At 28.7% G+C, this 15000-nt stretch overlaps 1 protein-coding gene across 1 annotated transcript in view; it reads right to left on the bottom strand.

Moving 5' to 3' along the window:
* LOC122253591 (putative phosphorylase b kinase regulatory subunit alpha) overlaps nucleotides 1-15000 on the bottom strand; it is a 95215-nt gene that overhangs the window by 54209 nt on the left and 26006 nt on the right. The window contains exons 18-19 of the mRNA XM_086532495.1: nucleotides 6458-6487; nucleotides 3851-4040 (exon numbers count right to left, since the gene is read on the bottom strand). Of these exons, the coding sequence (XP_086388621.1) occupies nucleotides 3851-4040; nucleotides 6458-6487 (220 nt within the window). The remainder of the gene's footprint in view (nucleotides 1-3850; nucleotides 4041-6457; nucleotides 6488-15000) is intronic.

The raw sequence follows: 15000 nt of genomic DNA, 5'->3' as shown, positions 1-15000 counted from the left end.
ACCTCCGACCAAACGTCTTCCACCTGTTGTCCTTTCAACTCGACCGTTTCTCACCAATGTCCTCAGGAATTCCTCAATAAACAGAACCGCGTATCCAAGATCAAATGAGACTAACCCTCCCCGTCCCCACCCCCCTCTCCCTCCCCCCTGACAAATATAAGACATCCATCAAGAGAATAATAAATAAAAGAAAGTAAAAAAAAAAAAAAAAAAAAAAAAAAACACAGAAAAAAGAAAAAAAGGCCACCCTCACTAATTCATCACATACCCTACGTCTACGTCAGAAGAGGTGCCAAGAATGACCACAACGTTACACCCACCCTCCCTTCACAAAGAAAGAAATAAAAAAATAACATGAAAAAAATAGAAATAAGGGACAAAAAAACATATATAAACCGAACCCTTGAGCCTCCTTATAATACAATAGGCCTATTTCCTTTTCTCGGGAGAAATACCAGAACGGGCAAAAGAATATTTGTCTGGGTGTTCCTCTGTGAATAAAGGTATTCCACCGTGAATAATGCATGGGAACATTTATAGATCAGGTACTTACCAAGAGATTCCTTATTGATTTATTTCCCTGTGGGTCATTAATGATAATTTACTTACCTACTTCCTTAATAATAAATAACGTTTAACTTACCAAATGTCTATATCAAACATTGCCATGAATAGTAGATTTGGGAAACGATAAAGCAACGAGAGGGAAAACAAATGACAGAATGGAGAGTAAAGGGAATACTCATATGGTGAGTATGAAGATTTGGGAATTAACGAAGAAGACGACAATGGTGATGGTGAAGGTGGAAAAAAAAAACAATAATGAAAGTGAAGAAAATGAAGAGGCATATAAGAAAACAGATAAAAAATATACATACGGAAAATAGATAGAAGCTAATAAAAAAATTTAAAAAGCACCAAAAATAAACAAAACTTAACACTCACCAAACCAGGAAACTTCAGCCTTACCTACTGCTTGTGCGAGGAAGATTTTGAGAGAGAGAAAAAAAAAAAAACAAGTTAACAAAAGCCGTGATCTTTGTGCTTTCAGGACAAGGTTAAATCATTTAAAAACAATAAAACCAAACATTAAGTGCAAAGTTGAACACGTAAATAAAGTGATTAGCCATCATGCAAAGCATTTATTATTTAAATTAAGACTTAAAATAACCGTCTATTATCATTTCAATATCCTTGTTCCTTTTTATCAAATGATACAGGAGTTATTTCTTAACTTCATTAAGATTATAACCATTTAGAACATTTATTTCGGCATTTTTATCAAAACTTTTCCAACAATTATTTAAAGGGAAGTGACCCAAATTATCGAGTTATTTCTGAAGGTATTTTGATCAAAGAGTTATTTCTTGCGGCAATGCAATTCCAAGCATGCTGGTGTGGTTTCCAACAGTTAAGAAAACTAACAGTATGTCACACCATGATCAACAGTGCATATTACTGTGCTGATCATTTTACTTTTTAACAACTGTAGCTTGATTAAATGTAAGTCAGACAAACCTTACATAGGCAGTTAGTTATTAAGTTATTATTGTAAAGAAAAAAGCAAATAAAAAAATATTGAGTTGGGCAACAATATGCAGTCAAATGAAAAACAAAGCAAACATTTGTTCCTGAGAATTATTTTCATACAACTCATACACACACGCACATACACATACACATGTAATGCACGTATGCACAAACGCACACGCTCACACACACACACACACATACACATGCAATGCACGTATGCACAAACGCACATGCTCACACACACACACACACACACATACACATGCAATGCACGTACGCACAAACGCACACACTCACACACGCACATGCACACACACACAAAAGGATGAACTGAAACTCTATTTAAAGCAACTTTTAAAAAATATGACTCTCAAACAGCCCTTAATTTTATTGAATATATTTTCTGACCTGACACTGATTATCAATAGTCAATCTTGGGGAAGGGGGAATGTTATAGCAGTTAATCAGTAAATACATTATCTAGTGTAGTAAGATAGAGACAGAGAGAAAGCCTACAGTGAACTCAAATTCAAATATGTCTAAAATTTTGTTTTTTTATTTTAGAACAAGACATGTTAAACAATCATTCAATTTCAAAAGGGTTAGGTTCTTTTTAAAACCATCAACGTGGTTACCAACTACCGTTAAGCCTTTTGCAAAATGACAAACACAGATACGTATATAAAAAAAACTCTGCTTCCAAAAAAATATTGCCAGCATTCAAATTAGTACTTGCTGTATTGTCAGTGATAATTAACCACAAACTCCCTAGTACAAGTGCATGTGAGTTTTTGTTATGAAAAACATGCAGATTGGGAAGATAAGTAAAAAAAAAACATACCTGCTAGCATGATGAATGCCAGAGAATGTTGTCCATACATATAATGATAACACAAGTCGCTAAATTATTTATAAATAAATCAACACTGAACATATGAAAACGGATACTCTTAAATATATTACCTGTATATCCCAAACTGATGAGTCACAAATTTATGCACTCACAAATTAACAATTCCTCAAGTTTTACCAAATAACTTTTCTACATCAAGTCTACAAATTATACCACACATAATATTGTTATCTGATCGTAGGCTACATTGCTATCACACCAACAAGCTTCTTCCAATGATAACAGATCTCGTATATAGGATAACCCATTTAAAGCATGTATCTGAGCTAAGAGTCTGGCTGGGTTTATACCCACTGGACCTTTGACCAGGATTTATTTCAGATGCATATGGACTGCGTGCAATCACTGCAGTCACACTCAACGAAGTCTCTTGTGGTTGTCTTTTTTATGTTATTGTGATATGCATACTGGGCCTTTGATTAGCTTTATTAATGTTGTGATGTACTGAAATATCAGCAAAAACTCCATATGACTGCTAAGGGGTTTCCATTGCCTTGACCTTATGCAGTCCTGTTTCATGGGAAGTAAAAATAGCATCTACAGATGATGGTTATGGGTTGTAAAATAATTCTGACACACACCCCTCTCTCTCTCTCTCTCTCTCTCTCTCTCTCTCTCTCTCTCTCTCTCTCTCTCTCTCTCTCTCTCTCTCTCTCTCTCTCTCTCTCTCTCTCTCTCTCTCATTTTCTTCTCTTTTTTTATCATCAATAATTCAAACTTACTCTCTCAAGACAAAATATATTATGGCAACATTAGGTGCCATCTACAGTTAAATGCGTTAACACTTCCATGACGGACATTTTTCAAGCTGTCTCAACACTTTTGCATTCTATTTGTTTGTTCAAAATACAAGCTAGTTATTCATTCAGTTGTGTGACTAATGCATCATTCCAAATGATAATCATTATCATTTTACTAATATATCATGAGTCCAGAAAATAATAAATAACACATCAAAAAGATGCCCATACCAAACAAACCATCTTAACCCACACAGGACGGGTGGTACAGCATGTGTACCGCGCATTCAAAAGCCCAGTTGCCGGGCGGCACAGTATTGTGACACCATTCATTTGATGTTACCGTTTTGTCTAATTCAAGGCTTGGAACATTAAACTAAATTCCCCCTCGGGATGTCTCAGAAGGGTTATAACAATATACCATAAGTCAACAACAAAATACATGACTAGTATTTCCATGTCCTACTAGTTACAAACCTCATGCTATTAATTTATGAAACTACCAATACAATTTGTATACGGACCTGTCTACATACTTTAACAAACAGATCCACCAGTAAAGGAGTGGAAAAGACAAAGAAAGATAGAAAAAAAAAGAAGTAGAAAAAAAAAAAAAACACGAAGAAAAAGACGATGAATAAAAGCATAAAAATGTGCAACTGACCTGTGCCTGACCATGCTCTCCCACAGTTCCTCCTTCTCGGGTGATGGCGATCGGGAGCGAGACGAGAGAGGAGGAGGTGTGAACCGCGTAGGTGTAGCGGGGCAAGACACCTCAAGGATAGGGGGTCCCTGCTCGCCCGTGGGGGAGGCTACAGCTGACTCTCGGCGGGATGATCCTTGCGACGGAACTTCTATCGGAGTTGCAATGGAGGCAGATTAGCAAAAGGAAATGGCTTCATTTTCTGAGCTTTTTATCTTTTTATTTTATCATATTTAAAAAAAAATTAATGTTCTGAATTTATTTCTCTAGCAAAGCTGCATGGTTTTGCCAAAGAGTCCAAATAGCAAAACAGAGCAAAATTATTACAAAATGTAACTCTTATCTTCTGAGAATTACCTAAAGCAAAGCAAAACTTAAAAGAAAACAAAAAACATAAGAAATATAATACCACAATAAGAATAAACAAGTAAAAAACAAAAACAAATAACACAATACACAGATGAATAAACAAAGAACCAATCCAAAAATAATGAGGAATATACAAATGCAAAACACAGCAGCCTATCCTAGTCCAATTCCTTCTCTTGTGACATTTTCCCCATCGGACAAAAATCTACGACTCTGAACAGTTCTTAGCCAAATTCTGCATGCCATTTTTTTTTTCATCCATTGTGCAGTTTTAATATCCTTATTTTTCTTTACCTATGCAGTATCAAGTTCTGTCATCCTTCTTTGTGCTTTGGGCATTTACAAAGTCTTATCTATAAAAAAGTCATGTACTGATTCATTCTAATATGTTTGATTGTATCTATTGCTATTCTTGGAAAAGAATGTAAATCACAAATATATAATTTTAAAAATGTCAGTGAAACACTCCTTTTTTTTTATCAAGACATAATAGGTTTAATTTCCCAGTATCATGGCTTTTTAATTAAAACAATAATGTGACCATAAAAAAATCATATTGAAATCTTTTCACGGAAGACCAGGAAGGCCTCTAACAAATGAAAATATGCTGGAATATGTCAAAGATAATCTTCCTTTTAATTAAGGATTGGACTTAAGAACTGTTCATAGTCTTCTTCACTTTCTCTTTTGTCCACCATGCAATACTTATCGTCTCAGAACATGAGACGACATTTGGTACATTGCAGGATTCGAAAAATGTATGATTTATTGGAATTAATTAACTCAAGTTTTAAAGAACTTATTTACACTAATGTTATTCTTATGCTACATTTGGTTAGTAATTGGGATATGTTGGTTGTTACTTACGCAAACTCCCTGCTAATAAACAGCCTCTTAATTCTATTTCACAACATAAAACAGACTTCCACTCAACCACCGTAACACTGAATTACAGTCAGTACACAACAATGGAAAAGTCCACCAAACATAGATGCTGTAAAGGCAAATCTTCAATATTCATAACCTTATTTTTTTTTCACAATAAGACAACATTTCAATTCAAGACACATTCATTTTTAGTTTACTGTTTGTTCAAGACCACGACTAACGAAAGAGAACACATGAAATGCAACTAATTTCTTTTCATTCTTAATGCTCTACTGCAACACATCAGATCCACATAGACACAAACTATAAAGAAAATAAAACCCAAAACCTTCATTTTGATATATCAATAAGTAATGTTTTTTCTTAACTATCATGATATTTCTAAGTCAAATGAATTAAAACTAAAATATCAAATATCTATATCAAAAGGGAATGAAGATACAAGGACACATTAGAATATCTTGTGATTTTTTGTGATGTCCCTGGGAAAAGGAGAAGAAATATGAACATGTATAAAGCTGACTAGAGTTAGAACTATGATGATCATTACTTCAGAAGTCATTAAACATAATTTCTGGATCAAACTTTTCTCCTTACTAAATCTGCATATTAACAAAACATTTTTTTTTCAAATTCGCAAAACCCACACAATGATGAACACAGGACAATATATTTCCAGCTTTATCTGTTAAATGCATGTTATAAAGCAAAAGCCTTTCTTTAACCTACAGCAGTGAGTTATCTACTTCTACTCTAAGACCGGTCTGGGGTATAACTTCATCCAAGCATCTACAAGGACAAAACACTCCGTCAGGCTTGGATGGGAAGCTCACTCACTATGCAAAAATTAAAGTGTATTACTGCTACTATCATTGCTAATACAAGGATGGATTACATCCTCATCTCATCATATCAACACTGGTCAGGTTTAGTTAAACCCAAGAGTAATTTGGGGGTTTTGTTTGGAATCCCAGCGAAATTGCATTTTTCTGTTGAAGATTTTTGCTACTAACTTTAGTAACAACTACAGGGTGTGGAATATAAATACTCGTATCTCTCTAATCTAAACTGAATCTAAACAAGCAGATTTAACTCTACATATCTGGGTTCAACGTATAGTCTCCTTGATATATATACCTTTCCTCACCCTTGAATCCATACCTTTCTTGGAACCTTTATGAAGCATGACAAAGAATAGGACAGTATTAAAGCAGAACACATATTGGCTGTTCCAAACAAATCTCCCAAAGAACATATCTGTACAATGCTCTCTTAACACAGAAGTGTAAGAAGAACCAAGACATTGAATACCTAGTGTCAGTCCCAGTGTAGTCCCATACGCTTTGGAGGAGAAAGAATCAAATGTTATACTATTTCTGTAAAATCAAACAAATTATCTTTAAAACTTAATATATAAAATATCATACAGTGTTTGGTGACCAGAGATATATATATATATCACGTAGTTCTTATAACCTGTATATTCACTAGATATCTTTCCCTGTAAACCATGTATGTTGAATTGCCAGTCATAAAGAAATTATCAAAAAGTGTTACATATATTGTCTATCTAATAATCTAAAATCTAAAACAATATTATGACCATGATTCCACAGCTTTATAAGTAGAAACTTGATCTAAAAGCTATAACATTTAGCTGTATCCTTCTGACTTGTGTCTAGAGTAAAAAACTACACTATGAAAATGTTCACTATGGATAGAAACCAATTCCTCTATGAATACAGTGAAGTGCAAATGAATGTTTTTTTTTTTTCTTTACATCACCTCATTAGGTAACATTTTATCTAACAAAGATGAATCTAAAGTTTTCTCTAATACAGTGTTACATAATAAAACAACTAAATAAAGAAGAACTCATGAAAAAAAAGGAAATAATTAAAAAGAAAAACAAGATCATTCCACTCCAAGTGTTAATCCTCTGCCAGTGAAATCGCAGGACCTTCCGAGACCAATATATTTCATTCTATTGCAAGGATGTGAGTGAATCCATTGACTCATCTCAAATAGGATGGATTTTTTTTCTTTCTTTCTTATAAGGCCACCTTGACAAACTAAGAAGAGAAAGAAGAAGAAAATGAAGAAGAAATAGAAAAAGAAAAAGTATGAGAAGATGAAGAAAAAGTAGAAGAAAAATAAGAAGACAGAGATGTTGATCTTACAGTCCTTGGCCTCCCCATGAAGTTGTCTTGCTGCCAGCTTTGTAAAATAACCCCCTCTCAACTAATAGCATATTGTGCATTCTGTTCCCAAATGCTGTATGTAGCATTGTTTCTACAGCTGTTGGCTTTTCTGGACCAATTCTTATTACACATTTTCCTCCATTCTCTTTCAAGAAACATGACATTGCATAAATCTGTAATAGATTCAAAACAAGGGTAATGTTTGTTTTATTTCTAACAAAAATAAAGATAAGTGAAGATAACTTTTTTTTATGGCATTATGACAAAAAAAACTTTTTGCAATTTTGCAGCAGTTTGCAGAGCAAGTCACATGAATCCTGGCAGGTATCATCTTCAAATTAGCATAGACAACAGACTAGGAATTCATGAAGCCACGTGCATGAATTCTTGAAAATTTGTTGACCTTCATCGATCTGCAATTTTTCTTTCCTCTTTTTGAGAGCAATGATCTTTGCTCCTAACCCTCTTATACCTACTTTGACATATGGTCACAGCTCTTTCTTTCTATCAGTCCAGTGTTTTCAGAATAACAGTCAAAAAGAAGAAGAAGAAGAAGAAAAAAAAAAATGTTTTGGGAGGGCAAGCATTATATATATATTTTAAGTTCCTCTGGGCACATTCTTTGACACAGGAATATAGGATGTTGCTTATCCTATTCAGAGAGACTGTGCAACGAGGGTGCTAATGCTACTTCCTTCAATTTGGCATACTGCATTGTTTCAAAGTATGCCTTTTCAAAACCCTCAAAAATGTTTTTTTTTTGTCATTCACACACACACACACACACACACACACACACACACACACACACACACACACACACACACACACACACACACACACACACACGTATACATATATACATATATATAAATATATATATAGTATATATATATATATATATATATATATATATATATAGTAATATATATATATATATATATCTTAAACACACACACACACACACACACACATCACACACACACACACACATCAACGTATTACATATATACATTATATATAAATCATATATTATATATATATATACTTATATACGATATAATATATATATATATATATGATATATTCTTATATATATATATATATATATATATCATATATATATATATAAGATATATATATATATATATATATATATATATATATAATATATTTATATATATTTCATTCACGAGATATATATAATATATATATATAGTATATACATAAATATATATACTATATATATATATATATATTGTATATATATACACTTATATATATATTCATATATATATTATATATATATTACATTATATAATGTATGATATATGTATGGTATATATGTATATATATATTTCTATATATATATATCATATAATATATTATATTTATATATATTATATTATTATATATTTAAAATATATATATGTATATATATATGTATATATACATATATATATATATATATAGATATATATATTAGTATATATATATATATTATTATATATATCAATATATATATGCATACATGTACACTCATAAGTGATATACTATATTAAATATATATAACTATATGTATATATATATATATAAATATATATATATATAATATCTATATATATATATATATATATATATATATGTTATATCATAATTTTTAATTTACACATATACACATATATACATACATACTGCATGCACTCGCATGGCATGTGCATGCATCTCAACACAGCCACACAAACACACACACACACACACACACACACACTCACACACACACACACACACACACACAACACACACACACACACATACATACTAAATACATACGACATCTACATATCCATACATACATACACACACACACACAAAACCATATTCTTTATATATATTATATATATATATATATATATATATTATATTGTTATATCAATATATAATATTATGTATGTATGTAATTATATGTATTGTTATATTAATATATAATTTATATATATATCATGTATATATATCTGATATATTTGTGATATATATAAATTTATATATTTATATTTATATATATATATATATATATTATATATATATATATATATATATATTTTATTATAACAAATATATATATATATCAAAAATAACATATATATTATATATTATATAATATATATTATATATATAGACAATATATATTTAAATATATATATATATAGTATATATATATGTAGCGTATAATAATGCGTTATATATATATATATATATATATATATATATTTATTATATACATATATAAATTATATATATATATATATTTCATATATATATATATATATATATATTAGATATTATATATATGTATATATATATGTATATATATAACTGTAATATATATAAACAAATATATACTATTTAATATACTATATAATATATTATAATATTATATATATATATTTATATTTATAATTATATATATGTATATATATTCATATATATATCCATATCCATTATATACATATGTATATATATATATATTTATATATATAATTATATATATATCCATATATATCCATATATATATATATATATACTATATATATAAAATTATATATGTATATATATGTATATACTTATAATATATATACATATATATCCTTATATATATATATATAAATATTTATATATATATATATATATCTTTATATATATATTATTATATATATATAGTATGTTATATTTCATATACATATTTATATATTATATATATATATTTATATATATATATATATATATAATAAGATATATATATATATATATATATATATATGTATAGATGAATATGTACATTAACCTAATTTATATATATATATATATATAGATATATATATATATATATATATATATATATATAATATATATATATATATATATATATATACTATATAATATATATATTTTCTATATATGTAATATATTATTTTATTATATAATATATATATATATTTATATATATATATATTATAATATATTATTATATTATATATATATATAGTTATATAATATTATATATACAATATATATATATATAATGTAGATTATATAAGAACATATATATTACAATATACATATCGCAGTATAGGTATATCTACTCTATCTTAGCTATCTCTATCTATCTGATATATAAATTAATTATATAGTATACATATTATATATATAATATATAATTCTATTATATATATATACAGTATATATATATTATATATATAATAGGTTATATATATATATAAGATATATATATATATATATATTTATATAGTGTATATACTGAGATATTATATATATATATTATTATATATTCGCTATATCTATATATATATATTTTAATATATTATCATACTACCCAACCCTCTGATGCCCACAAAGGAATCAGCTAAAGATCCTGATTCTGCCAGATCCCCTTTGAGGATCTTTTTGACTGCTTTTGTGAAAAAAATGAGGCGAGATCACTGTGATACGTTTCAGGCATACAGCTTCTTCAGACTTATGGAGACTGTTAACGAACTATAAACTGATGGACCTTATCTTTAACGAGTAAAAAAAAAGACATGAACAACCATGTAAGGAGGTAGGAGGCAATCCTTACCATCGATATGTACCTGAATGGAGATTTTCACTAGAGATGGCCAGAAGAAGACATAAAGTAACAGGGAGGACTCTAAATTAATACTGAACTAGTAAAGTAACATTGGTTTAGTAGAGACCTTGCATAACATATCTAACTAGGATAAAATCGTAAAATGCCGTATACACACTCAAACCGATACCTGGTGCGTGCTTTGTCTCCGTATAACAGCTCTGCTTCACCATCACTATCATTCTGTGTCCTTATGTTGACGTAAAAGCCTTTCCTTTAAATGTGTGATTACTACTATACATCTTCGTTGAATGATAATAGAATAGAAATGGAGGAGCCAAACGTAATAAGAAGCTGAAATTTCAGATATATCAGAGGCTTAATTGAATGTTTTAATAGCTAAATCTCCGTTATATCGCGTGCTGATCAGTCTTAAACTAAAATTCCGAAGCAATCCATACATACCCAATGTTCTGAAAGTCTCTGTATTCATCTTCTAATACCATTCATATAGTGTGGGTTTATTACATTTGGATATGCATTATGAGTAGACTGAATATACTCAGTCAACTTTGACTTCTTTCTTCTTTATGTCTTTTCCTATTATATCGATTAGACATATTATGGTATTTTTGTCTCAATACTAAAGAATCTTTAATGAAAATCTATTGTGATAAATATGATTCCCGAATAGATTGCGATTTACAAAATTGAATATTTTGGGGGATGAAACAAAAATGTCTTAAATAACTCTACCATGAGAAATGGCTTTACTAGATAACATGACCAGAATGATAAGCCTGGCACAAGAAGCTGCGATTGGTGGTGTTGCGATCGGTTCGTACCTTCACCGTAGTAGTATAAATATGATCTAGTTCCGGATCTTCTTATCACGAAGGAACAGTTTCGCTGGAATGGCAAAAATGGATGTCACATCATTAAATTCAGCTGAGGCCTCTTCATCATCCAACGCTCTGCACAGTCCCCTTTCCGAAGTGTTTAAGCATCAAAGCCATGTGAGAGATTCCAGCTTCTAGCTTCTCAGGATGATACTGCATCACAATAAACAATCAATATTCCTCGCTCTTCATTAACCACACCTCCCTTCTATTTCCGCGTCTTTTCTCTTTCTTCAAAAGGAAAACAATCTGAGGTCAGAAACAACAGGAACCTGTACTGTATAGATGACCAGGGTTCAGCAAAGGTAATACAAGGCCAGTAATGCAAAGAGAATATTCCTCTTTTTTAAACTGCTGAACCCAACCTTGTTTCTGTCTAGAAGTTTCTTCTCAACAAGGAAGAGAATCAAAACTTTTGAGACACGAAGTTCAGTCCTGTGGATATCGAGACTCTCATCGACCCTTATTCACAGATTCTGCAAGGTAAAGTTAAATACCTCCAGTACTGGTGTGTGTGTTGAGCCCTATCACCAGTTAACATTAGGAGACAACCGCTGTCTTTATGATTTCATAGCTATAACGAGAAGATCAAGATAAAGCATCCACAATCACAGAGTCAAGTTTTCAAGTGTGCTGGCCCCATTGCTAACGAGGAACACCCTTGCCAAACGGATTAGACAAAGAGACAGCAAACCAAGCTGGAAGAACAGCTGAAGGAGAGAAGAGGATAACAAAGGAGTTAAAGCCTATAATAGGGAGAAGCCTGTTTAAGATTCTTTGCAACAGACAAGCATCATAAACCTTCCTGGAAATAATATTGTTACCAACTGGTAAAAAAGTTTACCACATAATTTTGATTTTGTCTACACTTCTCCATTATTAAGCCTCGCTTAAACCACTCCCCAAAAAATTTAAACGTTTTAGTGTCAACCAAACAAATATTTCCTCTAACAACTACCGAACTACAAACATCCCTTAAAATTTCTGGCATCAATCATAATGAAAAACTTCACTAGTCAACGTAACTCCTACAACTGTTAACCCATTAACACATGATCAAGATATAACATTAATGTTGTGGCAGCCATCACCGCCATAATTTTTTGTCGTGCTATCATTCTGCCCATCCATTGCGCATTACACTTGCCACGCCAGGGAGGAATAGCCCAAGGCTTGGCGCAACATTTGCAATATCCCAGCTTTCGACCAGTTACCAAAACTCTCCGTCGTTAACAGTTAATCATAACTACACTATTTAGTATCATTCGTTAATATATTTACAAATAACCAATTCAATTCGCTTTTATACTATATCCTACAAGAATCACAAAACAAAGTAATTTTAATCCTATAGTCATTTTGTCATTTCCTCCATCCACATACCCTACTACTTCATTTCTTATCCATTTCATTTCAGAATATCAAAACCTCTTCCTGGAGGCAATGAACAAGAAGAACCTCCACGTCATTTCATCCGCCCCGCCCCCCCTGGGCTTTTTTCCCGCACAAAAATGATACTATGTAAGGGTTTGTATTTAGGAGAAGAGCAATGTTAATTTATCCTCTAGTTTTCTGATCACACTTTAGTACGTTTGACAATATCAAGAAAATTCACAATGATTAGCAGATGAAAAAAAATAAAAACACACTAATTAGCAGTAATAATTAAAATAATTAAAATAAAAAAATTACAAAAAAAAAGTTTAATTTAAGACTAAATTATGTATGATTCCTATCGATAAAAAAAGCTAGCAAAAATTTGATGATTACGTCAAATCATATCAAAATAAAAACGATATACATTTGTATTACTATACAATCTTATTTGGTTCTTATATTTATATCTAACATTTAATACTATAGAACCTTGTCCAGCGACTTTTGCATCAGACATCGCGTGTCAACTGTAATATTTCAACCTAAGTACTTTGTTATATTTCCTTGGTTGCACATCTAAATTCAGAATTCATCAGCAGTATATATCTAATATCAATATTTATAGATATATATTGTATATATATATATAAATACAAATATTATATACAATTATATATCTACATATAAAATAATAATATATATATATAATATATAGATATATATATATATTTATATTTATATATATATATAAATATAATAATAAATTATATATATATATATATATATATAATTATATATATTTTTATAAATATAAATTTAAATTCTGTATATAGATTATTGAGTTTTTGATTATATATATATAGATATATATATTATTAAATATTTTCATATTAATATTATAAATATATATATAACATATATATATATAATATATATAGATAAAGTATTATTTATTTATATATTATATATATATTTTTATATATATATATATATATATATATAAATATAGATATATATATATATTATATATATATATAATGTATTTTATGATTCATATATATAGATATATTTATTATAATTATTTTAATTCATTATATATATATGTTATATATATTTAAAATATATATATATTATATATTTATAAATATTAATATATATTGTATATAAATATTTTAAGTAAAAATATTATATATTATATATATATTATATATATATATATATATATTATATATTACATAATGTTGATATATATATATAATATATATATAAATATAGATATATATTTATTATATATTCAGATGTTTATATATATATATATATATATATATCATAATATATATATATATATATATTTAATATAAACTATATTGTTTATTTGATAGTTATATATAATTAGCGATATAGATAGTGAGTATTATTTAAGTGTTATTATAGGATATAGTTTATAATATATATATTTTTTATATATTTAAATATAGATATATATTATATACATTTGTATATATACATATAGTATATAAGCTATATATATATATATATAATATATAAATCATAGATATATTAATATATAATAATTGATCAGATTTATAGTATATATTCATCTATAGATATTGTGTTATTCATTTTAAATATATATAAATATACATATTATATTGATATATATATATATATATATATATATATATATAATAAGATTTATACATATATATTTATATATAATAATATATATATATATATATAAAATATTTA

The sequence above is a fragment of the Penaeus japonicus genome, unplaced genomic scaffold (genome assembly GCF_977035675.1).
Source record: "Penaeus japonicus unplaced genomic scaffold, GWHDUDI00000001_assembly GWHDUDI00000037, whole genome shotgun sequence".
In the NCBI taxonomy this organism is placed as follows: Eukaryota; Metazoa; Arthropoda; class Malacostraca; order Decapoda; family Penaeidae; genus Penaeus; species Penaeus japonicus.
Note: the sequence above shows the minus strand (reverse complement) of the source record. Positions and strands in the feature narration are given on the sequence as shown.